The sequence below is a fragment of the Dromiciops gliroides genome, chromosome 1, assembly GCF_019393635.1.
Source record: "Dromiciops gliroides isolate mDroGli1 chromosome 1, mDroGli1.pri, whole genome shotgun sequence".
In the NCBI taxonomy this organism is placed as follows: Eukaryota; Metazoa; Chordata; class Mammalia; order Microbiotheria; family Microbiotheriidae; genus Dromiciops; species Dromiciops gliroides.
Genome location: NC_057861.1, coordinates 32,829,991 through 32,856,987, shown reverse-complemented (window position 1 = coordinate 32,856,987; position 26,997 = coordinate 32,829,991). Strand labels below are relative to the sequence as shown.

The 26,997-nt window shown below is 49.3% G+C and overlaps 2 protein-coding genes across 5 annotated transcripts in view; one reads left to right on the top strand and one right to left on the bottom strand.

The window, feature by feature from the left end:
- KMT5A (lysine methyltransferase 5A) lies at positions 1–25,378 on the bottom strand. Of its 4 annotated transcripts, none has more exons than XM_043969309.1 (8): positions 25,246–25,378; positions 18,628–18,755; positions 16,376–16,532; positions 13,078–13,297; positions 9,543–9,630; positions 6,603–6,662; positions 2,318–2,508; positions 1–1,832 (listed from the first exon to the last, which is right to left on the bottom strand). In XM_043969309.1, the coding sequence occupies exons 1-8, from the start codon at positions 25,367–25,369 to the stop codon at positions 1,622–1,624; spliced, it is 1,179 nt and encodes a 392-aa protein (XP_043825244.1). In that variant the 5' UTR covers positions 25,370–25,378; the 3' UTR covers positions 1–1,621. The 4 variants fall into 4 exon arrangements, with proteins under 4 accessions (XP_043825244.1, XP_043825252.1, XP_043825266.1 ...); XM_043969317.1 differs by lacking the exon at positions 25,246–25,378 and adding an exon at positions 19,305–19,503; XM_043969331.1 differs by lacking the exons at positions 18,628–18,755; positions 25,246–25,378 and adding an exon at positions 18,116–18,269.
- A 412-nt stretch (positions 25,379–25,790) lies between these two features.
- The window catches only part of SBNO1 (strawberry notch homolog 1), a 78,117-nt gene continuing 76,910 nt past the window's right edge, over positions 25,791–26,997 (top strand). Inside the window, exon 1 of the mRNA XM_043969284.1 lies at positions 25,791–25,913. The gene's annotated coding sequence lies outside the window, so the exon portion shown is untranslated. The remainder of the gene's footprint in view (positions 25,914–26,997) is intronic.

Sequence of the window (26,997 nt, the reverse complement as noted above, 5' to 3'; positions counted from 1 at the left end):
TTGGCAATAAATATTTTAATTTTTTTATCCTTTTTTTGTTTTGTTTTTTACAGAGACAAATACTCTTCAAGTCTGCTTTTAAAATTCAAGGCTAAACCACAAACAGGTACAACCAAGACATATAAGCTCACATTGACACACGCCCATCTGATTGATTCTCCAACTCCCTGACGACCAGGGAAGGTGAGGGGAAGACTTTCTTAGGTAGCACCATGACAGACCCCAGAGGAACAGAAAGGAGGAGGGAAGAGCCCTGTATGCACCCTCCCCGTTTCAGGTTTCCCTGCAGCCAGGAGGGCATATTGCCAAGGTCATTACTTGCTCACTCCAGTCCCCTGGCTGTTGACTGAAATGATTAATCAGCTCCGTTCTGTGAGAGGGATAAGCTACTTCCCCCAATCTTAACTGAAGCCAAAAATCCCATCTCCTCTTTCAGCCCTGAGCCTGAAGCCCTTGCCCCCTTGCTCAAGTGCCTAGGACACCTGTGACCATCAGAGGCTGGGCTCCTACTTTTCTCTTATCAAAGAGACTCCTGTTTCAATTCATAGCTGTATATTCAGGAAAACCACCAGGTTGCCTGATATAATGTGGAAGCAAATCTTGCTGATTCTATGCAGCAAATTAAAAAAACAAACAAACAAACCAAACCAAAAACTAAAACAAAACAAACAAACCAAAAACCCAACAAACAAAAAACCAGGTATGTAGGGGTGATGGAGAAGAGAAAAATGGGAAGATTTCTGGTCCCACTAGAGAATTCTGTTTCCAAACAGAATAAAGTACCATCTCGAATTTCTTCTATAAGAACTCAGCAACTTGACTCACTTCATAACTTATATACATCTAAGTAGTTATTGTTGAATAAATTCAGTGTTCACATTTCTAGAGAGAATTAAGCCCCGGTATAGGAAGCCCTGCTTTGGGAAGGGAAGTGAGGATGAAATTCAGAGACTTCTTCCTGCCCATATCTGGATGGGGGAGCAGCTGGCAGATGGGGTTGGGGATGGAGGGGTATTGGTACCCCAAATGGGGCAGCCTGAGAGAAGAGCAGTGATGAGGGTGATGAGTGTCAGTGGTGATGTGGGGACAGGAAGCTTTTGAAAGCAAAAGGCTGGGAAGGGGAAGGGACTGGCCTGTTATGAAACATTAAAAATATATATTATATATATATATATATATATATATGTACACCTGTCAAGTCATTATTAGGACAAGAAGTTGGAGAACAGGAAAGAAGTTAGGCATGTTCCACCCTGACCTGCTCCCTAAAGTGGGATGTGGAAAGTCGTTGCTAAGTAGCTGGAGGCAGTGGGACTGCTCAAGTCCACAATTTGGATTTTCATCTCCCTATAAAACCTGCATGCATGGGAAGCCCAGATTTGTCTGTTTGCAAAAACGTACAAAATAACTAGAAATAGAAAAGGTTTTGGTAACCTAAGGCCATCTGCGCAAGCCTGCCGGGGAGGGAACCTGCAGCAGATTTTTTTTTTTTAAATACTACAGTGAAAAGGCATTTTAATAGATTTAAAAACATCAGAAGTAATCCACTAAGATTAGGTGTAAAAAACCCCCCCAAAAAAGCGAATTCCCTTCAAGGGGACTGTGTCCAGTGAAGCACGGATCAGTGTTTGAGCCACGGATGGGCTTCCAGGGACGCTTTGCTACGGTCGCCATAGTCATAGAGCAGCTCCTCGCCAGCTTTGATGTCCCTCGAGGCGATGAGGATGAGGTGAGGCACGCCGTCAATGTCGTGGAGTTTGGTTTGGCAGTTACCGCACTTGCTGTGATTGATCAGTCTCCCGAGACGATCTGTTTCTCGAGTGGCATCCACACTGGCGTGGCAGTGAGGGCGAGGGGAAAGAGGAAAGAATAGAGGATTAAATTCAAATGATTTTTTAAAAGGGAGAGGGGTTGGTGTTTTTTTTTCCCAGCCAAGTAAGAATCTTCCTCAATCTTAACAGAGACTTGGAAAACAACTGTGGGATTTGTTTTAGAAACAACCAAAAAAAAAAAAAATTGCCCGGGTAGGTCCATCGGAGTTCCTCCTTCAGGTGACCCTGTTGGAAGGCAAGGTCAATTGGCTAAGCTGTGTCTATTCGTCTGATCCAAAGCCTGTCATTCCACAGGTGAGACGATGAGATCTGTCTGGACCAGTGTGCATCCTAAAGAAAAGAGAAAGGGCACAGCTACCTCGTCACGCCACGAGGAGAATTCTTCACCTGGGCTGAGGATGCTGCCGGCGGCTGTCAGGTGCCTTGATCTGCCCCGTCCTGGGCCTACTAGGAAATGACCTGAGGCGCTCCAAGGGCTGACTTACCAGTAGGTTTTGCTCAGGTACTGAAAATAGTACATGTAGCAGCCTGTTGAAGGGTCCTGAGCATAGAGAGCCTCTCGCTTCTTGGCGTCAGTGATCTCAATGAGGTCCCCGTGATACTCTACTACAAACTCCCCTCTTGTAAACTGTTTGGTGGCGATCACTCCTCTGCCTTTGCCATCAATGATATCGATCTGGTGGGAAGGGATGAGAAAAAGGGGATGTTGTCAAGGTGAGTTAAAGGGCCTATCCTTCCCCAGGGGGAAAAACAGAACCCCCAAGGACACGAGACAATAGCTGGCGTTTGGACGTGTGCTCCATCTGTAGACAAGGCTGGGTGTTGCTGGGAGTCCTGCCACAGGGCTGGTGTTAAGGGGATGAGGATGACCACTCTCCTAAGCAAAGGGGCTAACAACATTCTCCTCTGGGCTCACATGCATCATCATTCTGTGTGTTAATCTGATGAAAGATAAGTCCTGAGATGGGAGGTGGGGGTCATATGTGACCAAAGTCCTTACTCTGAAAAGACCGGGGGCTCAACAGCTAATACCATCAAGGGAGTCAGAGCGTCCAGGGCTAGGGAGATGGTGATCCTAGGTCCTCAGGCCACATCTAGAATACTGCATTCAGTTTTAGAAAGAACATGCTGGGAACATTAAGCTGGAGAGCACCTGGGGAAAGGCCTTGAAATCATGCTGTCCTCAGACTAGCTCATTTACCCAGGAAAAGAGATGGAACAGGCAAGCTTGTATTCAAGTACTTGAGGGGCTGCCACATAAAAAGATTGAGCTTGGGGGCAGCTAGGTGGTGCAGTGGATAGAGCACCAGCCCTGGAGTCAGGAGGGCCTGAGTTCAAATCCGGTCTCAGACACTTAACACTTACTAGCTGTGTGATCCTGGGCCAAGTCACTTAACCCCAATTGCCTCGCCAAAAAAAAAAAAGATTAAGCTTGTCCCCCTGTGCTCCAGAGACAGAAATGCTGGATGGAAAGTATTTGGTAAACTTTAATGTGGTGAAATTGAGGCACAAAGGACGGAAGTCTGCCAACAATTCCCATATCTATGCACACATAGCCCCGGTATCACTGACAGCCTCCTCCAAAGGCATCTGCTTCCCACCAAACTCTCCTCTTTCTTGGCCTCTCTATTTCTGCCTAGGGAACCATTCCTGACCTTTGTCTCACCCTCACACTCTCTGATCTAAAGAGCTGCCAAGTCTGGGTGGCTTGTCCTCACACCTGTCTCTCCTCTCCACTCAGGCCTCCGGCCGGCCTAGCGTAATGATCTCCTGAATGCCTCCAGTGCCATTGCTGAAATCCCTGAAGCACGGGCTGGACCACGTTCTTCCTTCTCCTACTCGAAAAGCTCATGACTCCCTCTTCCCTTCAAAGCCCTCCACTGGCCAGCTCTAGGCATCGCCAGGCCCAGGGCACATCTCTTGCCTTCGTGCACTCTGGACATCAGCCAAGCTGGCTCCCTTGCCAATGACCTGCCGATGGATGACTCTATCTCCCCTTCCCCACTCTGTACAGTCTGTTCTTGATGCCTGCAATTAAGGCCCTTCTTACCTTGTTCAACAGAAGCCCTGGCTTCCTTTATTGCCTAGCTCAAGAGCCACATCCTGCCTGAGGCCTCTCCTCACCCCACCATCCCCCTGCCCAGTTATTGGTGCCTCCCCTCCTCCAAAACAAACTGTGTCTGTCTATAGCCTTCCCTTAATTATCCACGCACATGGTGTATTTCCCCAACAGACTAGCAACCATTTGGACCTAGTACTGACATACAGGCACTAACTCCATTAGTGGACGAGGAAGCTCCCTCTCCTGATGCCGACCAGCACCTGTTCGGCAACCAGCAGTCTTGCGGAGTCACTTCCTGCCCTAGAAAGTCAAGTTACTTGCCCAAGGTCAGTGTGTGCTAGGGTCAATCAGCAAGCATCAATGAGGCGCTCATGCTGTGCCTGGCACTGGGCTGTCTGAGGAGATGAGAAAGGCAAAAACAGCCTGTGCCCCAAGGAGCTGCCATTCCTGCCGGGGAGGCTGGCTCTTCATCCACCAAGACAGGCCCCTTCCTTCCTATCAGGAGAGCTTAGGAAGTGCTTAATGAAGAAAGGAAAGTAGAGCCCCAGCAAGGCCTCCCCTGTCAAGATTGTCTTTGGGGGTGGGAGCAGGTGAAAAACCTCAATGCTGATCATTTCATTGATGTGGGGGAACTCTCAGGATAAAATTCCTTCTACTCACAACACTCTGACCTAATCTGCAACTCCAGCATCTGAGAAAGGTACGTGGGGGACAGAGGGGGCATGGCTTGTCCACAGTCACCCAAGAGGGAAAAACAGCTCATATGTCTACGATGCTTTGCAAAGTGCTTTGCATCCGCTCTCTTATGGGGGTCTCGCAAACTGTGGAGGAAGGCACTATGATGATTTCTATAGAGAAAGAAAGTGGGGCCAGGAAAGATTAAGTGATTTGTCCAAGGCGATGCAGTTACTAAGTGTCTGGGGCAGGATTTGCACCTGGGTCTTTTAGACTCTAGGCCTAGTCCTGTCCCCCCCCCCCCCAAGGATGTCTCCAAGTAGAAGAAGAATAACTATCGTGGTCAGGATAACTTCCAGGCCTAGGCTGCACCCAGTGGTCTTTGAGGTCCTTTACCATTCTGTGCTTCTGCCACAGTGGGTACGGGCCTATGGGAGCTTCTCCACCCAGGGAAGCTTGAGGAATGGAGTAGCCCTCATTCACTTTCCTCACTTTGGTCCTGAGATAGGTTCCTCTGCATTTCCTGAGCAACCTGTTGACAGGCAGCTTTAAGTTGACCTGGGACCTGGCCCAAGAGCTGGGTTGCAACCCTGAAGGTTCTAACATAGGCCATGGTGCCATCCCCTCCCTAGCTGGTTATTCAGTTGACAAGCATTTCTTCCACCCCCCCCCCCACCCCCTGCTTTATTTTTAGTTTTTTAGGGTTTTTTTTTTTTGGTGGGGCAATGAGGGTTAAGTGACTTGCCCAGGGTCACACAGCTAGGAAGTGTCAAGTATCTGAGGCTGGATTTGAACTTGGGTCCTCCTGAATCTAGGGCCAGTGCTTTATCCACTGTGCCACCTAGCTGTCCTAAAACTTTTTTTCCTTTGGGCAGGGAAATGAGGGTTAAGTGACTTGCCCAAGGTTACACAGCTAGTAAGTGTCAAGTGTCTGAGGCTGGATTTGAACTCAGGTCCTTCTGAATCTAGGGCTGGTGCTTTATCCACTGCACCACCTAGCTGCCCATAGTATTTTATCTTTTCTTTCTCTTTTAAAAAAAATTTTTTTGGGGGCGGGGGGACAGGGCAATGGGGGTTAAGTGACTTGCCCAGGGTCACACAGCCAGTAAGCGTCAAGTGTCTGAGGCTGGATTTGAACTCAGGTCCTCCTGAATCCAGGGCCAGTGCTTTATCCACTGCGCCACCTAGCTGCCCCCAACAAGCACTTCTTAAGTGCTTTTTCTATGCCAGGCACTGTACTCAGTGTTTGGGATGCCTAGAAAGAAGCACCCCCCCCAATGCTTCCTGCTCCCAAGGAGCTCACAGTCTAACAGGGGAGACATCTGCCAGCACCCATGTACACAGACAAACATACCCAGCATTCTGTGGAATCAGAAGGAATCTCAGAGGGAGGGCAGGAAGGTGGGATGGGGGTGGATGCAGAAGAACACCCGGCAAAGGGAGGGGATCTGAACTGAGTCTTAAAGGAAGCCCAGAGAGGAGGGAGTAAAGGAGAACAGCCCAGGCCTGGCAGAAGGCTCAGGAGGGGAGGGAGAACACTGGATGCTGTGTGTAACAGCGAAAAAGACCGTGTCACTGGGTGTTAGAAAAGGCAGCTGGGGATGGGGGGAGGGCACGAAGGGGAGACTTTCTATGGGACACTGCCAGGAATGGGGAGGTGCTGGAGGTTACGCCTTGGCCAAGATAGCAGAATTCATTCTGGCCTCTTTGTTGAGCACCTATTGGGCTGACACCCTAAGCAATAATTAGAGAATTCTGGGGCTGGGGCCTCCATGAGAGGCTGCAGACTCCCCCCCTCCCCCCCCAATGTTCCCCTACAGGATCCACTTAGATCCCGTTACTACTTCCCAGGCTATGAGTCTTCTTTAGGAAAAACCTTTGGCAGGCGGTACCCAGAAAAAAATCAGTCTGAGATTTGATGGTCCATGATTGGCAGGGGCAACAGGAAAGGTGCCCAGATAACGTGGTGGCAGGGGGGCCCTGCTGCCCACGCTGGGCATGTGCTGGGTGCCAGTGGTTAGCATCTGCCTTACCTTCATGCCTTCTTCCTTCCCACTTTCAATTAATTCGTCTAGTTTCCTCTTTTCTTCTGACTAGACAGAGACAGAAGGAAAATGACATGAGTGCTCTCTGGCCACTGGTACGGGGTGAAAGGAAGTCAACATTTCGTGGTATAAAGCAAAGCTTCTCAAACTTGGGACCCTGTAGGGATTTGTGTAACTGAATGTGGGGGCTGCAAAATATTTGGCAACAGCAAAAGGTTACGTATACCTATTTTATATACCTGTATACCTAGGGTCGCATAAAAATGGCTTGGGTAAAAAGGGGTGGCAAGTGGAAAGCATTTCAGAAGTCTTGCTAGAGAGGATTCTTCCTGGAAGGGGAAGGGGAAAGGGAACAAGCACTTATTTAGTGCCATCTGTGTGCCAAACACCAGGCCAAGCACAATATAAATATAATCTAGAAAGGCCCACAGGTACCGCTTGATCTGCCCCTCACCCCTCTTCAGAGAAGAAAGCTCAGGGGTGAAGTATTCAGGTCCCCAGGGCAGTGAAGGAGCAGGGATCTGATCCCAGTCCAAGTCAGCCCTAGCTCTAAGCACCTCCTGGACCACATGGGTCCTCCCGTGGTGCTTCTGACTGGGACTTCAAGGATGGTTTGGGGGATGACCCTAGACATGCTGCCGTCTTTCAATGCCTTCTCCTGTGAGTCTGTCAGAGCCCTCTGCAGAGGGTTTACTGACGTTTTTAGACAGAGTTCCTTTCTGGGTGACACATTAAAGACCTGTCAGCCCACAGCAAGTGTTTACCCAGCACTTCCTATGGGTTGGGCACTGTGTGTGCCCCTCCACCCAATCCCATTCTGTAGAACCATCCTTCAGAAGAAACCAATGGGCTTTCAATTCTGCTTCTGATGCCTTCAAGCTCTGTGCCCCTGGACACATCTGGCCTCTGGCTTCCTCCTCTTCTGAAGCCCTAAGTGCAGGGGTATGCTCCCAGACATATGATATGGGGCAGCCCTTGCGTCCTCCTCTCATTCCCTCCATCATTTACAAGGGTTCAGCCTTCTTCTCTAGGGCCAAAGGCCCCCACCCTGTCCAGGCTGTTCCCCAGCTAGCTGTCCTTTCTGTATAGGTCCTTCAGCTTTAAAGTCTCTTTCTTCAAGGCAGGAGAACACTTTCACCCGTTACCCTACAGAGAAAGGCCTGCCTGCCTGCCAGCCTGGAGCACTCTGGATATGGGGAAAAGGTCCTTCCAGGGAAGGAGGAGCAGTGAGAAGCACAGGTTGGGTGCTGGGAACAGGAGAGTCTGGTTTGCTTCGAGCAGGGCATCTTCAGGGGTTTCCTACTACTTCATAAATACAGCCCAAGTTTCTTTGTCTGGCATTGAAAGCTGGCTCCCACCCTGAGCTCTACATTCTAGCTCAGGGGCTCATTGCCTTTCTTTTGTTTGGGATCCTTAGGCCTCAGTCTCCCTTCTCAGGGTGTTTTCTGTTTAGAATTTATTTTCCAAATTACATGTAAAAACAAAATTTGACATCAATTTTTTAAAGCTTTGTGTTCCAACTTCTTTTCCTCCCTCCCTTCCCAGCCCCTACCCCCAAGAACTCAAGCAATTCAATATAAGTTATACATGAGTAGTCATGGAAAACATCTCCACATTAGCTAGGTTGTGAGAGAAAACAGATAAAAACTAAACTTCAGATTAAGGAATTGTCCAAAAAAAAAAATGTGTTTCAGTCTGTTTTCAGATACCATCAGTTCTTTCTCTGTAGATGGACTGCAATTTTCATAAGTCCTTCAGAGTTATATTGGATCACTGCCTAGCTGAAAATAACCATGTGCTTCCCAGAAGATCAATTTACACTAATGCTGTTATTTTGTATACAGTACATTTCTCTCTGCTTCAGTTCATGTGGATCTTTCCAGGTTTTTCTGATGGCATCCTATAACTTTTACATAGTACCTTAAACTTGACAAAGAATTTTCTTCACAATAGCCCAGCAGAATAGGTACCATACATTTTGCCCTTATTACAGTCAATCATCATAACTATTTCCCTCCTCGGGGTGCTTTCAAATGCATACAACAAAATATATAGCATCATAACAGCAACCAATTATACTGAAATTGCATTATCGAAATGTGAAAAGACTCCAAGTTAAAACCCCAGTCCTGGCCAAACTGGATTATTCTCTGCTTTCCCACCTCCGTGCTTTCCATTGCTCAGGGCCCTTCGCCTAGAGTGCCCTCCCTCCCTTTCTTTGCTGGCTGAATTCCTATGCATCCTTTGATGTACAGTTTAAATGTTGCCTTTTCCAGGAAGCCTTCCAAGGCCCCCTCTAGCAGGTTAGGACTCTGAAGCTGGAATGCCAGATGTGTACTCTTGGGCCTTTGAGCCGCCTGGCTTTGAGCATCCTCACCTTACTAGGCAGGACGCCCAGTCTCAGTCATCAGGGAACTCGACCAACCTGCACCCTTCTCTAAGTGGGCTCTAAAGTCTGTTGTATGGGTCCCACTGCTTAGACCAGCACATGCTAGTGAGAGAATGCTACAAAGGCTGGTTGTTGCAGGCAGATCAAGGACATCACAGAAACGCACGTACACACATAAAATGCCTGTTCCCATTTTAGAGACACAGCCTGTGGGCCACAAGGACTCCTTCCTCCTACTGGGAGCTTCAAGCAGAGGCTGGATTCTTGTGCCTTAGGGATGTGGCAGAGGACATTTTTGGCCAGATACTGGTGGAATAAGCTGACTATTGAGGTGCCTTTTATCCCTGAGACCTGGTGATATCTGGTGCTATTAAGAAAACTTCTCTATCAAAAATCAGTCATGGAAGTTGGCAGGGAGGCAGGTTTGCCTTGGGGCTCTGAGCTAAGCTGGCTTTGCATGCCCAGACCAGGCCGGCCTACAGCAACCACCGCCACTGCAGCCCCAGAAGGAAGCCCCATGTCTGTACTCCCTGGCCTACCTGTAGTTCAGCTTTGCTTTTGCGGGAGCTCCGTCTCACGGGATAATAGTCAGTGACTTTGCGATTCTGTTGAGTTTTTCCCTGAGCTCTGTGGGGAGGAAGAAGATGTTGGGGTCAATACACAAGCTACAAGCCGGCAAAAGTCATTTTGCTCATACAAAGCAGATGCAGATGTCTTTTTTGTTTGTTTGTTTGTTTGTTTTTTTGTGAGGCAATTGGGGTTAAGTAACTTGCCCAGGGTCACACAGCTAGTAATTGTCAAGTGTCTGAGGCCGGATTTGAACTCAGGTACTCCTGAATCCAGGGCCGGTGCTTATCCACTGTGCCACCTAGCCGCCCCAGATGCAGATGTCTTTTGAAAATGAGGGCACAAAGCAGCAAGCCCCTCATCAGAGTGGCAGGGCAGTGTAGCTCACACTCAGTCCTGGACTTGTGAGTCAGGGAGACAGGTTCAAATCCCACCTTGACATTCCGATACCTGTAGCTAAGTTAACCTTGTTGAGCCTCAGTTTCCTTATCTGTAAAATGGGTAGATTACTTACAGTGCCTACCTGATTACTTACAGTGCCCACCTCACAGAGTTGTGAGATGTTAGAAGAGCTTCACAGATTTTAAACTAGATCTTTTTTTTTTTTTTTTTGAGACTGAAATCTTGCCCAGGCTGGAAGGGCACACCCAGACCCAATCTCATGACTGAGTTGCACAGAGGTTTTGAAGTGGGCTGGCTTATCCCTCCTCAGGTAGCCTGATGGCCTCCTACCCTCAGGGGGCTCATCAATTCAGCCTTAGGGCAGACAGCCCACTGGCATTAGCCCCATGCCAGCTCAGAGTCCCTGAGGCTGCCAACCAGTGGGAATTCCAGGTGGGGGCCACCCCACCTGGCTACTAGCACCCTTCTGTTTAAAGAAGTTTTACTGATGTGTTTTCTTTTGGCATTGAAATTATTTATGGCTTATTTCTACACTTACTGAAAGATTCACAGAACAAGATGAAAGTAAAGTAAAACCAATCATTTAGTGACTTCATCTGAAAATGTAGCAACATTTACCCTGCAGCATCCTCTCACCTCTCCATTTTTTTTTTTGGTGAGGCAATTGGGGTTAAGTGACTTGCCCAGGATCACACAGCTAGTAAGTATCAAGGGTCTGAAGTTGGATTTGAACTCAGGTACTCCTGAATCCAGGGCCGATGCTCTATCTACTGCGCCACCTAGTTGCCCCCTCTCACCTCTCAATTTAAAAAAAAAGAGAAATTCCTTTTCTCTCCCTTCCAGTTCCCAACCTACTGGGGGCAAAAAAAAAAAGACCATTTCTTGTAACAAATATGTGTATTTCTGCTGCTGCTCAAAAGGGACTGTCTTGTTTTAGCTATGCACATTCCCGATGCTTGGCATGCAGTAGGGGTTAAATAAATGTCTTTGCATTCACTGAATTCATTCAAGGGCCCTATACTTCAACCACACGGGACTCCTCTTCCCTCCCCAAATCTAGCTTCTTCCTTTCTCCCATGTGACCAGGGCCACTTCTTGCCATTCTGCTTTCGAGCCATGTTCCTCCCTTCCCTGGTTGGCCCCGCCACCCTGGCCCCCTTGTGGCTTTCTGCATGTCCTGCTGCCTGCTGATGCTGCTTTTGGAATCCCCTGCTCCCTTCAAGCTTCGGCTCCAAAGCCATCAGCCATGAGAGGCCTTTCCCAGGCGCCCCCCCTCTTCTAAAGTTCCCTCCAGTTTGCTTTATATGGATCTTCCACAATCCTAGAGATGTACCAGTTGCTTCCTCTTTGAACAGTTCCTTGAATGCAGGAAATATCTTACTTTTGTACCCATATCCCTAGTCCTGAGGCACCTGGCACACAGTAGGTACATCACCTGACCTACTCTACTGGTGCCTTTTGAATGCTTGCTGATCAATTGCACTCGCCATTCCCCCACCCCCACCCCCACCCCATGTGTGGAATGATGTGCCCCTACATCTCTGGCTGCTGAGCAAGATCCTGTCCCATGTGCCCTCTGCACTTGCATGCCTTCTAATAACAGCCCTAGCTCACATTTGTGCGGATCATTAGGCCTGCACCCAGGTTATCCCACCAGCCCAGTCTTTTGACACTTATCTCCCTTTTAGTGACAGTAGCTTCCTTGGTGGTTCTTAAACAAGATGCTTCATCTCCAGATTCCATATACTTGCACTGGCTGTCCCCCACACATGGAATACTCTCCCTCCTCATCTTCACATTCTGGCTTCCTTCAAATCTCAGCTGAAATCTTGCCTTCTCCCAGAAGTCTTTCTGAGCCCCCTCTCAGGCACCCCAGACCCTTGTGCCTTCTCTCTGTGGATCAGCTCCCACTGTATCTTGTTTGTATGTAGTCATTTGCATACTGCCCCCCCCCCCAGCCTCCTGTAAGCTCCTTGACAGCAGAGACTGGTTTTTGTCTTTCTTTGTACCCCCCAGCACTTAGCGCAGTGCCTGCTATACAGTAGGTGCTTAATCAATGCTTGATGACTCACTCATCTCACAACCCTATGAGGCAGGGGCCATCTGATAAGGAGACTGAGGTCCAGAGATGGTAAGTGACTTGCCCAGGGTCTCCCAGGTAGTAAGTGTTGGAGGTAGGGCTCAGGGGTTCTTGTCTTTATGGGCATTCCTGCAGGAAGTCCTCCCTGATTCCCCACCTACACTACTCCTTCCCTGCTCACGTGTCCCAGACTGCTATTTTGTCCCTCCCTGCGCCTCACCATGCTCTCACAGTACAGTCACCTATACGTGTATCTCACCCCCTAACGAAGTTGTGGTCTTGGACTCCTGGGAGGCAAAGGATGAATTTGCCTGTGTCTGGAGATTTCAGGATCGTGTTTCGCACGCAAAGGACAATTAAGAAACAATTTCTGAACCCTCAGGTTCCTCACCTGGGAAATGGGCCAAGTGACCTACATCCCAGGGTCCTGACTCCTCATTCCCCTGGCCCCCCGGCTTTCAGTGAATGTCCTGGCACCTCCCTCCAACAGGAAAGAAATGGAAGAGCGCCAGGCAGAGGCACCAATTGGGGCAACAAAGGCACGTGGTCAAGAGAGCACTGGGGCTGGAGTCCAAGGGCCTGGATTCCAAATCCTGTCTGCTCTGTGACTTCCTGTGTGACCTCAACCAAGGCCTCTCGACCTTCTGGGCCCCCCCCCTTTCTTTCCCCACAGAATGAGCAAGGTGGCCTAGAGCAAGAGTTCCCAGCCTGAGTTGTGGACGGTCAGGGCAGAGGAAAGGGAGGCTGCCAAATTATTGCAAGGGCTTGTGACTCCATCTGCACAAGAACTGTCATTGCAGGTTTCCTAGCCAGACACTGCTCAGTACAACTGTCAGCTACTCAAACAGGGTGGCTGTCCTGGGAAAGGCTGAGAGCAGGCAGAGCAGGAGATCCCTCCGGCCCACGGGCTGCCCTCAAGTCTGCACCCCGAGGAGTCACATCTCTAGCCAGCGATCCTCTGGCAGAGCAGTTAGCTCAGAGCCCCCGGAGGCTTATTTCCCAAGGCAGGGTGAGGCACCACTTACTTTCTCCTCGAGGCCTGCTTGGTTTTGGGGGGTTTCTTCGGGGCTTGCTTTGCGCCGGCGGCATCAGCAGCGTTGGCGGGCAGCGCCATGGCTTTGGGGTTTCCTGCAGCTGTGGATTTATGGTTTGGAAGGGGCTCCAGAGAATCCTTCCGAAGTTCTTTGCCTTTCTGCTCCTCTGCTTTCATAGTGCTCGCCAGTGCGTTGCCACCAATTCTTTTCTCTGTAGACAAAGGGTGGACAAAGATATGGACTCAGTCCCCTCAGAGCGCCTTTCACCTCAGCCCTCTGCTTCAGACTGACTTTGGAAAGAGCTCAAGGGAAGAAGGTCACCTGCCCTCCGTGGCAGCCACAAAGATGCCACGGGGCCTACACCAATGCAGATGGAGTGACTGTACCGGTCAGGGCACAGATCAGGCTCAAAATTACAAGTCTCTGACCTCTAGAGCTGGCATTTGTCCCTCCAAGGCACCCAGGGCATACCTGGGCCAGAGCTGTTACCTCCATCTTACAGATGAGGAAACAGAAGTGCAGGTAAACCAAGTTTCTTGCCCAGGGTCACACAGTTCAACAATCACCAAGCCAGGACTGTACCTCTCTCCTCTATCTATCCCATAGCTGCCTAATAGTTGTTGATTCATGGACTGTGGCTGTGAGAATAAAGCTCAGGGCCTCAGGGGGTGGAAAGTGGGGAAGATAGGGACAGGACACCGGCACGGGAACAACGGGAACTGCCCCCTGCCCTTTGCTGACCTGGCAGAGGCTTCCTCACCACAGCTGAAGGGCACGTTTAACTACAGACAACAGGATACCTCCAATTTATAAGCAAGCTATGCTTCAAAAGCTCACTTACAAGTCAGTTCATTTGGAAGGTTAAACTTGTTTTTCCTATAAAAGTAATATCTAAATGGTCATTTGGAGGCCTAAATGCCACCCATAACAGCCTCTCCCCCAGTACCACCATCATCCCATAATATTAACATTATTGTTCCTGCTCCATTATGAGTCGACCAGGCTTTTGTGAATAGGTCTGTGAACCTGACCATCACCCACCATCACCCGTAACATTGTTTCTATGGGGAAAAGAGAAAGCAATGTGGCAGGATAGCCCCTTTAATATTCTCTGAGAACATAGGCAAGTTACTTTCCCCCGTCATGAGGGAGCCCCCCCCTCCCAGTTTCCTCATCAGCAAAATGAATCCTGTAGACTAGACCAATGGGACTCAGCACCCCTCTACTCTTTTTTTTCCTCCTCCCACCCAGGGCACTGAGGGTTAAGTGACTTGCCCAAGGTCACACAGCTAGTAAGTATCAAGTGTCTGAGGCCGGATTTGAACTCAGGTCCTCCTAAATCCAGGGCAGGTGCTTTACCCACTGCATCACCTAGCTGCTCCTACCCCTTTACTCTCTTAACAAATGAGACCCCAACCTCAAAGAGCATTTGTTTATATGGATCATATCTCTCAATATTTACCAGTATCAAAATTAAAACACCTTAGTAGTATCATGAAAATAGCTCTGACCTCCTAGATGCCCTAAAAAGTCTCAAGGACCTTACCCAGCTCTGCCATCCTGGGTTCTCTGGGCCCCTCCCATCTCTGAGAGTCTGTGAAACTGATTAACAAACTTTGTCCTAGTATCTACTTTCTCATGTGGCTGTTTCCTTCTATGATGCTGAATTGACAGTTCTGCTTCCAAACCAAAGACTTGTTAGTTCTGGATGATGCTGGCTTGCAGCTGTCTTCAAAACCTAATAGCACTCCCCCTAGAAGGCAATTTGCTGCTATGGAACTTGTTTGAATGTTAAAGGAGAAGCAATAAATGGGAACGCCTGGATTATCAAACCCATTATCAATACTCTTGTTGAGGAACCCTTAAAACTTCGAAGGAAGAAGACTTCTGGGTTCTTAAGTCTCAGGTAACCCAACTTGGAGTGTGTCTTCCCTTTTGATAATGTGATTATTATGTTCAGGGTGACCTAAAATGGTGACGTTTGTTAATCCTGCAGACTCCAAGAAGCCACAGGGTTTGGAGTCGGTTTAAATCTTGCCTCTGCTATTTGCATACCATCTCTGGAGTCCTCAGTCTCCTCCTTTGTAAAATAAGGGGTTTGAATTAGATCTCCAAGACCTTAGAACTCCAAATCCCCTACTCCATTTACAAAGACGGTGGCTGGGCATCTCACAGAAAGAAGGGAACAAGGTCTCTGTCTGTGGCCTAGGCCTGATTTTCATCTGTCTAGACATATATACATACAAAAGTGAGGAGTCTTTATATTGGCCTAAAATCTCTGGAGGACTGTACCTTGCATTCAGGGCTTTGATAATATTTAAAGTGACTCACGCTTAGACCTCAGCACTACTGGACACAGATTTCTCTAACTCGGAGCTGCTAGTGTCATAGTTTGGCACAATTACAAGAATGAAAAGGGAGGCCACAGAAAATCACAGAACCTTGGTGGCAATTTAATCTTCCCATTGCCCAAAGGGTGGATGCTAATCCTCCTCTAGCCTCCCTCTGAAGACTTCCCGTGATGGGGAGATCACCTCATTTTGAGGTGGACCGTTCTAGTTCTCACTTGTTCTGATTCTTAGGAAGTTCTTCTCATGCTGAAGCCCAAGTCTACCTACCGGTATTGGTCTGGTTCTCTAGGGTCAATAAGCCCGATCCTTTCTACAAAACAGCTCTTCAACTACTTAAAAACTACAATTAGCTCTAATTCTCAGGTGGCCTTGTTTTGAATCTTCTCATTATCCTTGTTTATTTCTCCTAGACACAGTCCAGAAGACAACTGTCAATGTCTCTCCTAACACACACAGAACTCAGGCTTGAACCCATACTTTGGCTGGGCCTGATCATCACATACCTTGTTCTGGACACTAGGTCTCCATTAATACTACCTATGCTCCCCAAATCAGCCAGCTGAAGTTTATCAAAACAGAATGGCTGGGGGGGGGGGGGCGGCGGCGCCAGCTGGGTGGCGCAGTGGATAAAGCACCAGCCCTGGATTCAGGAGTACCTGAGTTCAAATTCGGCCTCAGACACTTGACACTTACTAGCTGTGTGACTCTGGGCAAGTCACTTAACCCCCATTGCCCCGCAAAAAAATGAAAACAAAACCAAAACAGAATGGCTCGTTGCGAAGGCCATTAAAAAACAGATGGCTCATGATCCAATGCAGGGTGGCAGACAGACCAGCCTCAGGACTGGGGAAGCTGGGGGCCAAAAAGAGCTTTCTCGTAAGTACAGGTGGTGTGATGTCCAGCTGGGCACCAGACCAGGAATGCCTTCAGAGTCTTACCCTCTCCTTTCTTGTGCAATTCGGTTAAGGCTTTCCCCTGGCATTTGACGTCATGATGTGCAACAGAGTTTTCCTCCTGGAGTGGAGGTCGAATTCCAGAGGATCTGTGGGGGCTCATGTAGGAATAGATCTTTGACTGGCCCATAAATACATTCTCCTAAAAGACACAAACGCATTGTCAAAAAGTAAACCCCAGGGATCAAAGTCAGCAACATCTGGGATACTTCCAAAAAGCCAACATACCTCTCCAGGGGTTTGGGGGAGGAGGAGCATGGCATGTTACAGAGCATCCCCAAGTCAGAAAAGCCTCAACTCTTTCCATTCTTAGCTGCTCAGAATCACCCAGTGTTAGATCATACACACTCCTTGAAGTAACTGGACTGGATGTGATGGATTAAGGTATTTCTGAACAACTGAATAACAAGGTCTGTATGGACTTCAAAAGACTCATGCTTTAAGTGGTGGGGGAATTCCCTCCACTCACACAGATAACGACTTCTTCCCAGATCCTTAATGATGTTTTCCCACAGTTGCTGTGATTGAAAAAATTCATTACTTAGGGGCTAGCCTTCTGGTGGTGAACTTTCTCCCCTATTATCCAGTCTGCTCCACAGTTGATAGGCCTTATTAAAGACCTGTTTATTCCAGTTTAGCCAAGACCTGACAGGGCCTGCCTTCTACAGGGACCAGCTTTGGGGTCTGGGGACCTGAAATCAGTCACTTCCCAAGTCTTGAAACACTGGAGGAGGACTGAAGTGAAGGAAGATCTTTATAAATGGTTCTAAAAAGAACAGGCTGCCAAGCACAGTACCTGGACCGAACACTTGGGGGGTCACCACACATCATACATATGCCAGAAATAAAGATGAAGCTCAAAGACTGGAGAACCATCTCGGGCTGTTTACCTGGGAACTGGACTTCCACACGGGACTGGGAAAGACCTTGGTGAAGAAGGCCATCTGATCTGGTCCAACTGGGGAGTCAATATTTACTGAGGGTCCCTAGTCTGTGCTAAGCATTGCCCACAATTAACTCTGAATTAAGCAGCTCTGACCAACTAACAATTCTTTACACAGAAAGGGCAAAGCTGACCACTGTGGGGAAGATTTCTTTAAGTCAACCTTGGAAGGAAGATTTGAGAACTTGTAAAACAGGGGCATCCCATTCTCTGCCACTTGGGGAAAAAAGGGGTGGGGTGAGGCTGGAGGGCTAGCGGAAGCTGCCCCGAATACCAAAGGCAAAGCAAAAGATTCCAGTGTGCAGAAATGTTCAGTGTGTAAGGAGTTAAGTCGGCACGATGAAAGATAAGAACACTTTTCTAGGCCATGAACAATAGCAGGAATTTATATGGATGATAATAGGGCAATGATTGCCAGGCAGGAAGTCAATCTGGGCCTTTTAAAAAGGGACATTTTCTACTTCTGCCTCTTCGAAGCAGCTTTTTCTCTTGGGGGGGAGGGGAGAGAAGTAGGAAGAGAGAGAGTATGGGGGCAGGGGAGAGTGACACAAAGACCGTCCTTAACTTTTACCTTGGAAACGCTAAAGGCAAGTGACCGAGGGTTGGGAGTCACCAGCTTAGTCAGCTCTTCCGGGAGGAAGAGAAGGAACAAGTTTGACCGTAAAACAGGTTCCCGGGTGCGCGGACCTCGGAGCCAGCGCTCGGCTCCCCCACCCCCCACCCAGGGCCATCGAGCACGGGAGATCCGGAGTTGGTCTTTCTGGGTGCTGCCGTGGGCTTACCAGCACAGAGTGGGTTTGTTCAGAAAGAACTAGGCAGCCCCTTCGGCCGGCCAATAAACAGCAACCACAGACCCCACGAGAAACTCCCGGAGCGGCCGGAGGCTTCCCGGAGGGGGTGCGGGGAGCAGGGGATGAAAGGTCAGCCCGGGATAGGGTAGCCGGCTCGGCACGTCCTAGCGGAGGGCGGGGAGCAGGGGCGGGGGCGCCCACGTGGTCACCGCGGGCCCAGCTGGGAGCCGGGGGCGCCGGCTCCCCCGGCCTGGGGCAGCGGGGCGTTGTTCCGAGTGGACTTTCTAGGGGGTGGGGGTGGGGGTGCCATCCTGCGCAGGCGTACGGAGACGGGCCGAGTTCCCCCGGGTCTGGGCGGCTGCCCTCCGTTAACCCCTTCGTGCCTGCAGACCGTCCCCATTAACCCCTCGCAGCCCACCGTCCCACCGCCCCCGGCGGACCCCCTCCGGCGCGGGGGAGCCCCATTAACCTTTTCTTGGCCGCAGCCCCGCGGCTCGGCTTACCCCGTTCGTCCTGGGCCGCGCCGGGGCCCTTCTGTCCACGGTCTCCGGGCCCGGGGCAGGGGCCGCGGCTCCTCCGGCCGGGGTCGCCGCCGCCGCCTCCTCCGCGCGCGTCTTGGACATCTTCTTGCCTGGGGAGAGGGACGGCTCGGGCTCAGGGCGAGGCGGGGCGGGCTGCGGGGCCAAGCGGGCCCGGCGCGGCGCCTCCCACCGCAGCCATGTTTAAAGGGCCCGGGCGCCGGCCCCGCCAGCGAGCGAGCGAGCGAGCGAGTAAGCGAGCGGCCGAGACGGAGCCACTGAAGCGGGCCGGCCGCCGCGGACGAGGGCGGGCGCGGAGCCGTGCGCCCGGGCGCACAGCGAGCCCGCCCCCTGGGCATGCCGCGCTGCACCCCCGCGGCCCCGCGCGCGTCCGCTGCGGCGCAGCGCCCCAGCCCGTCGGGCCGGGCCCCCGGCACGCGCCGACCCCCGGCACCCCGCCCCCCCATCCCAGTCCCCTCCCCAAGCCCGCCTGGGCCGCCCACCTCCTCCCCGCAAAGCTGGGCCCTTGGGCGGGCATCCGGGAGGAAACCTTTCACCCCATCCTTCCCCCTCCCTATCCCCCTCCACACCCATCCCACCCTAGGGGGTGGGGAGAAGGAAGGGGGGAGGGGGGCTTTAGAAAGAGCGCTGCCGAAACTAACCGGGGTTCTAGATCCAGCTATGCGTGACCCTGGGTAAGTCGTTAACACTCCCGGGGCCTCAGTTTCATCATCTCCGAAATGAAGAGGTAGAACTAGCCGATCCTGGCTGGATCCTTCCAGCTCTGACATTCCAGGGTATTCTTTCGTCGCCTGGGGCAGAGCGGAGAATCGGGGACCCAGACCCCAAGCCTGGCTCTAGCCTGTGCTATTAGGGCAGGGAAAAGCAGCACCAGCTCCTCCCAATCTAGCCCCATGAAAGTGGGGGGGGGAGGGAAAAGGCGGGCAGCGGCAGTTAGATACCTTTGGATCAGCCTTAAACTAACCTTTCCAAAGGAGAAATGAAACTAGTGAAGGAGAGAGGGAAAGAGAGAAGCATTTGTGGACAGTACAAATGTCAAATCCAGGATAAATTGCAAGGCAGGTACCGCCGATGAAAAGACCAGACTACAGCTAGGCAGCTTTTCTCAGCCTAGCATCCTAGCACCCATGGGGAGGGACAAGAGAAGGGCCATGAGGGGAAGGGCAACAAACGAGAGCAACTGAGGGAGATTTTTCATCTCTGGGGAGCTTTCCCTAGCAGCCCTGCCTTCCTAACTTTTACTGACTCACCGGCTGAAGGAGACCCACCTCTCCAGGGGGTGGCTGTCCTTATTGTGACCCAACGGTTCCAGACCTGTTTGGGGTTTTCTTGGTAGATACTGGAGCGGTTTGCCATTTCCCTCTCCAGTTCATTGACAGATGAGGAAACTGAGGCAAACAGGGTGAAACGACTTGCCCAGGGTCACACAGCTAGGAAGTGTGTGGCCGCATTTGAGATCATGAGGATAAGTCTTCCCGATTCCAAGCTCAGGGTTCTATGCACTGCACCATTTAGTGGCCTTAGGCTGTCATTAGCTTCCATGTTTTCAATTAGGGAACTGAGGCACTAGAGGGTCAAAGGTCTGGCCCAAGGTCACAAAGGAAGGCCTCAGGCAATGTAGCATGATTTTTTTTTTGATAGCTACAGTAGAAAGATTCAAGTATTCTTTTGGTTACATGTTAGCTGTCTAGCAAGGGAGCCACATGTTGTGCCTCAGTGACAGGGGGTCAATGGCATAGGGCCAAGGAGCCACAAACACGTATATGATGCTGGGCACACAGTCTCTTCCCCTCCCAGCATCTTTTGCCACTTTGTATTCAGCACAGTGTGTGCAATTTACCAACTAAGTATCACAGTAGGTGGCTAGTGGAAAGAGAGAGAGAGAGAGAGAGAGAGAGAGAGAGAGAGAGAGAGAGAGAGAGAGGGAGAGAGAGAGAGAGAGGGAGGGAGGGAGAGAGAGAGAGAGAGAGAGAGAGAGAGAGAGAGAGAGAGAGAGAGAGAGAGAGAGAGAGAGAGAGAGAGCGGGCACGCATCCCATTTCAATCAGAAGACTCGGACACAGCCGCAGTGTGACTCTGGGCAGGTCCCTTTAACTGTCAGTTTCTAGGCAACTCTCTAGGACTAAAACTGTTAGAGCAGGTGTGGATCTGCGTTGGTAGAGGGGTTCCCTACCCTGATGCAATCACAGGTTGGTGCAAGCCACCAGCTGGGCTCGTTTCATGCATCCCCTACCACTGTCCTTTCCCACACTGGACTATAAGAGGCCAAGGGACTTTTTCACATGCATCTCCTCCTCCCACCACCCTAGCACAACAGAGTGCAAAGGGAAGGCACTTACTGTAATAAATGTTTGTGAAATTAACATATAGGAATTCTATTCTGAAGCTGGCCACAGGGGACTAACTGGGCAGGTACAAATGTAAACAATGGAGGTGGGGCTTGGAGCCTTTGCTGGGATCTTTACTCAGGTGCGATTATAAAGAAAAAGCTTGATGGGGCAGCTAGGTGGCGCAGTGATAGAGCATTGGCCCTGGACTCAGGAGTATCTGAATTCAAATCCGACCTCAGACACTTAACCCTTACTATCTGTGTGACCCTGGGCAAGCCACTTAACCCCAACTGCCTCACTAAAAAAAGAAAAAGAAAAAGAAAAAGCTTGGTCTGAAAAAAGGGATATAGAGAAGAAATCTTCCCCTTTGCAGAAGTGAGAAGTCTATGGGAATTTTTAAAAAAATTCTTTGTTAGAAGGGTCCCGGCTCTCTGGGAGAGGAAGCAGGAGGGATACAAAGGGAATTCCAGGTGTTAAAAAAAAAAGATATCAATCAAATCTATTTTAAAAAACCCCACACAATGACTTCACTCTAAGAAGCAGAAATCAATTTTAGTAACATTAGAAAGATTCATGAGATCATAGGTCCTACAAGGGACCTCAGAAATATCAATGATTGGTAATAATGATTAGTAATAATAATTCCTATTGTAATTCCAGCTCAAGTCTGGTACATTTGCATAAGATTCTCCTAGGTAGAAAGAATGAAGTTAGGTGACTTCCATTGTTTTTCATTTACAGCCCACATTTACAGAGCACTTTCCTCAAAATAACCTTGTGAAGTCAGTAGTCCTAAAATGATTCCTATTTACAGAAGAGGAAACAGGGCTTTAAGGAGGAAGGAGACAAACATTTATTTGTTTGTTTTGTTTTGTTTTTAGTGAGGCAATTGGGGTTAAGTGACTTGCCCAGGGTCACACAGCTAGTAAGTGTCAAGTATCTGAGACCGGATTTGAACTCAGGTACTCCTGACTCCAGGGCCAGTGTTCTATCCATTGCACCATCTAGCTGCCCCGAGACAAACATTTATTAAGCACTTACTATGTACCAAACACTGTGCAGAGCCCTTTACAAATATCGCCTTTGTTCCTCAAAAAAAAAAAAATCCTGGGAGGGCGGACTATTATTTATTCCCATTTTACAGATGAGGAAACTGAGGCAGATGGCTTCAATGACTTGCCACAGCTGATAAGTAAATTACTAAGTCTGAGGCCAGATAGAAATTCAGGTCTTCCTGAGTCCTGGCCCAGGCCTCAACGCTGGGAACCACTTGAGGTATAGTGACAAGCCTGTGTTCACACAGAGTGTCACAGCCAGAAAAGAAGACAGTCTCCCTTCTACTTGGTCCAGTGCTGTCTACTTCACCACACTACACCTCAGATACATCTTGGTATGGAAATGAATTAAGAGTGAGAAGTCAGCACAGTATTATACATGTACAAGTTAAAAGTGGGAGCATACATCTAGCATCTCTTTGACTACTTATAGACATTTATTTGTAAATGGCAAGGTGACTTTTCTGTGTAATTAAATTGGTTTCAATTATTCATTTGCTCCCCCCCCCCAATAAAAAGGGGTAGTGTTACAAAAAAAAACGGTCTCAGCAGACTAAACCTAACTGGCAAATACACTTTAAAATACTGAATCTGGGAGGATATTTTAACTACAATTTTCTGAACATTTTGTCATTAAGTTGTTTAATTTCAAATATTTTATGCCTCATTTTTTTCATCTGCAAAGTGGGCATGTCTCACTTGAACATATCCTTCAAAGAGAAATCTGGGAGAATAACAAAGCCTAGTGTTATTTCAATAAAAACTTGGATGTCTACCTTGTTCCTTAACATTTACAATGCACCCTGCTCACGCTATTTCTATGTAGCAGATGAATCAAATATTATTGTTCCCATTTCACAAGAAAGAAAACTGAGCTTCCTAGCAGTTACATGACTTGTGTACTCTCAGACGCCACAGTTAAATGCTGTGATGTGACTGGACATCAAGCTCCTTGGGAGCAGAATAGGGATGACTTGCTCTTGAACACTTACTTCAGGAGGAATCACAGATTTAGAGCTTGAAAGAACCTTAGAGGTCATCTGGTCCAGTTGGATTATTGTACAGATGGGGAAACTGAGGCACCGGGTGATTACACTGCTTTGCCAAGGTGACACAGGTAGTAGTAAGCAATAGAGCCCAGATTCAAACTGAGGTCCTTGGAGTTAAATCCAGCTTTTGCCACTGTACCATGATGAGCACCACAGGACAATAATTTTTTTTTTTTTTAGGGCAATGAGGGTTAAGTGACTTGCCCTGGGTCACACAGCTAGTAAATGTCAAGTGTCTGATGCCAGATTTGAACTCAGGTCCTCCTGAATCCAAGGCCAGTGCTTTATCCACTTCACCACCTATCTGCCCCCCGGACTATAAATTATTAAACTAACAGTAACATGGTGCTCTGGAATGTTTAGAAGAATGCCACAACTGAACTCGTTGAGAAGTTGTCCATCCACTCCCAACTGTCTGGGATGCCCTACGTGGGCCTTCAGCTGGACTTTGCTTCCTGATGGGAGTTTCACTGCCATAACAACACAAACAGTGCTAACAAAGTCATTCTTGAGGACTCCAGCATGGCTGTGACAAGCTGCCATGACTACTTAACAATCCTCAGGTTGCTCTGCACATCCTAAGTGGGAAACACTCTTGGAGTTGGAGTGAATCCCACTCCCATTCTTTTTTCTTTCTTCTTCTTCTTTTTTTTTTTTGCAGGGCAATGAGGGTTAAGTGACTTGCCCAGGGTCACACAGCTAGTAAGTGTCAAGTGTTTTGAGGCCACATTTGAACTCCGGTCCTCCTGAATCCAAGGCCAGCACTTTATCCACTGCACCACCTAGCTGCCCCCTTCATTCCCATTCTTGTCTTGACCTGGTTACTAGCTGAATGACCTTGGACAGCTCATACCATTCATTCATTTATTCTTTTAACAAGTTTATGAGTAGGGAATAGACCACAGAGGTAGGGTATGTAGGACTGACTGAATTGGACTTCCCTGGACCTCAGTTTGTGGGGTGTTTTTTGTTGTTGTTCGTTAGTTTCAGTCAAGTCTGATTATTTGTGATATTTGGGATTTTCTTGGCAAAGTAGTTTGCTATTTCCTTCTCCAGCTCATTTGATAGATGAGGAAACAGGCAAACAGGGTGAGGTGGGATTTGAACTCAGGAAAGTCAGTCTTCCTGACTTTAGGCCTGGCATTCTATTTAGCCCTACCAGCTGTCCATGTTTATCTCAGTTTACCTTTCTTTAAAATGAGTGATCTGGTATAGATGATCCCTTAAGATCCCTTTCAGCTCAAAAACATTTATGAAAACACCTCACAAAAGACTGGAGATCCTACAGTTTCTCTAATAAAAAGGAATTTACTTACAACCATTCCCCAGTAAATAGGAAGAAAGAAGACAAGATCTCAGATCAGCTAGTTTTGCTACACCAAGACCTTATACACACAAACACACGCACATACATACATATGTACACACATACATAGATAAATATGTATGTATATAAAATATCCCCAACTCCTCCATCCAACTCAGAACTGCTCCACTGACCGGGGTGTTTTCACGGGAGAAAAGTGGAAGGGGGTAAGGAGGGGATCTCTCAGTTTTGTGGCAGAAACAGCATCTGCCTTTGAAATGGGGAGCCTGGGGACTCCCTCCTTGGCCTGACTGCCTGGTGATCTGGATCAAAGAAGTCACTTTCGTCTCTTTCAGGGTCAGTTTCCTCGGTCAAAGGAGGGACGGCTGGAACTAAAGAACTCTCTCAGGTCCTTCCCTGCCTCTGAAGCTAAGGCCATGAGCTCTCTTCTAGTCTCAGTTTCCTCACTTGTCCAATGGAAATAACAAACGTTCCTCACCCTTAGCTCTAAGGCTAATTGTCAGAAAAGCATTCCAAAAGCGTGAATCCCACCAAATGCTCCCCTCCCAAAACCCATCCCCCCAGCTGAGGGAAGGGGACACAGCTGTCTTCCCAGACCCCGAGGATACAGTAATAGGAAAGAAACTTTTAAGAGGGGGCCTCCAGAAGCCCAGCCCTCCCTCCACAAAGCTTCAGGCGTGGGGAAGGGACGGGGTGAGGTGGGGTGAGGGAACTTTGTTCTGCAAGAACGACCACGCGAAGCCTCCCCCTCCTCCCCACCCCCAAGCCCCCGATTCCGACGCCCAGCCGCCGGGCCAGCCGGCCGGACACCTGGGAAGCTACCTCTGGCCATGGCCCCGAGACTCGACGGCACCGCCTGGGATCTCCCGGGAAACCGAAGCTTTCGGAAAAAAAAAAAAAAGTTTGCAGCAACACCGCAGCCAACTGCCCCCCGAAAGCGATACATAAGCTGCTCCCAATTGGAGCCTGGAGCTGTCTCTCCAGAGATGCCGCACTCTGATAGGCTGCAGCCGGAGGAAAATCCCGCCCCTACCTCCCTGGGGGACTGCACTTTCTTACAAACGCTTCCCCGCTCCGTATCCCAGTTGAAGGGGGGGAGGGGGGGGTTTAAATTTACCTTCTCCGCGCGCTGATTGGCCGGGGAGGAGGGAAGCGCGAGCTGCGATTGGAAGAACTTAGTCTCCGCCTACCCCCGTGACAAGTCGCTCGCAGTGGGGATGTTTATAGAAGCTCTGCTGCAGCAGAAGCAGTAGATCCAGACGCCGCTGGAGAGAGTGCGGCTGGGAGCTCGTGAGCGCCGGGTCGTCTCCGTCTCCGTCTCCGTCTCCGCCTCCGCCTTCGCGAGGCGAGCGAATGAGCGTAAGAGTACTTGCGGGTCTTTGCACTTCTGGCCGAAGGCTGCTCTTTGACCCCGTGACCCTCTATCTGTCTATCTTCTCGACCCGAAGCTTGGCTCGGTTTTTTGTTGTTCCTCCAGGATCGAGTGCAAGGTAAGCACGCATTCATTAGCAATTCTTGAGCGCCGGTTGTGGGCAGTGTTTGGGGCAGTTCCTCTCCCCCTGTTCCTCCTCCATCACCCGACCCCCTCTCACTGGACACTTCATTTGAAAACTGCACCCAATGCTCTTGAGGGAAGGACCCGGAGCTAAGCGTAGAAGTTGCATCTGGGGGTCCGTGTAAGGAGAAAAAGTTACTGAGCATTAACGCTTGCCCCCAAAGTGGAGTTGGGCTTGCTTCTGGGCTGCTTCTCATCACTAAGGGAAGGGGGTCTTAGATTTAGAGTTGGAAGAGGCTTCCGAAGCCGTTTTACAGATGTTGAAACTGAGGCACAGCACGGTCATGTGACTTGCCCAAGGTTACAGATAATGCCAACTGGGGATCCGAACCCACGTCTTCCGACTCTAAAACCATTTTTCCTCGTATGTTGCAGAGAGGATTCCTGTGCTTTGGTTTCTGACACCCATTAGGTTCCTTCCAGAAACTCCAAAAGGCTCCTTATTAACTCCAGAGTAAAATTACAAACTCCTCAGGCATTTAAATCCCTTTATGACCCTTCCTGACTCTCTGATAGGATCCATTAGTCTCCTCCACCCAGTCTTCCCAGGCTCCGAGGAAGGTTCCCGTGGCTGCCCCCCATGCCCCATAATGCTCTCCTTTCTCACCTCTCCTTGAAGTCCCCTAGTTTCCTTCAACACTCAGCTCAACAATCCCTGCTTTCTCTTGACCTTTCTTGATGCTCTGCCACCTCTCATACTACCAGCTCCCCAAACTGTCTTTATTTGGTATGTACAAGGTGTCCCAAAAGTCTGGGTGCAGTAACTGCACCCAGACTTTTGGGACACCTATCTATATAGGTGTGGTAGCCTCTGATGCATACTGGCATTTTGAGCCAGTCCTTAAATCCTTTACCCTCTCTCTGCTCTAGACAACTCTTTAAGCCTATCTCTGGCCCCTGCCAGTGCCGGTCTGTAGTGTTAGAGTGTTTCCTCTTAGAAAGTAAGGTCCTCATGTGTCTCCAGCCCAGTGTAAATTTGGGATCTACAAGAAGAACGAAAAGAACAGACATTTATTAAA

Excerpts from the sequence above, each read along its gene's own strand:
- KMT5A (XM_043969309.1), bottom strand. The coding sequence starts at position 25,369 with ATGTATCGCTTTCGGGGGGCAGTTGGCTGCGGTGTTGCTGCAAACTTT. Across the intron at positions 18,756-25,245 it reads TCTCGGGGCCATGGCCAGAG|GCAAGAAGATGTCCAAGACG; the intron begins GTAGCTTCCCAG and ends CCCTCTCCCCAG. Across the intron at positions 13,298-16,375 it reads ATTGCACAAGAAAGGAGAGG|AGAAAAGAATTGGTGGCAAC; the intron begins GTAAGACTCTGA and ends CTTTGTCTACAG.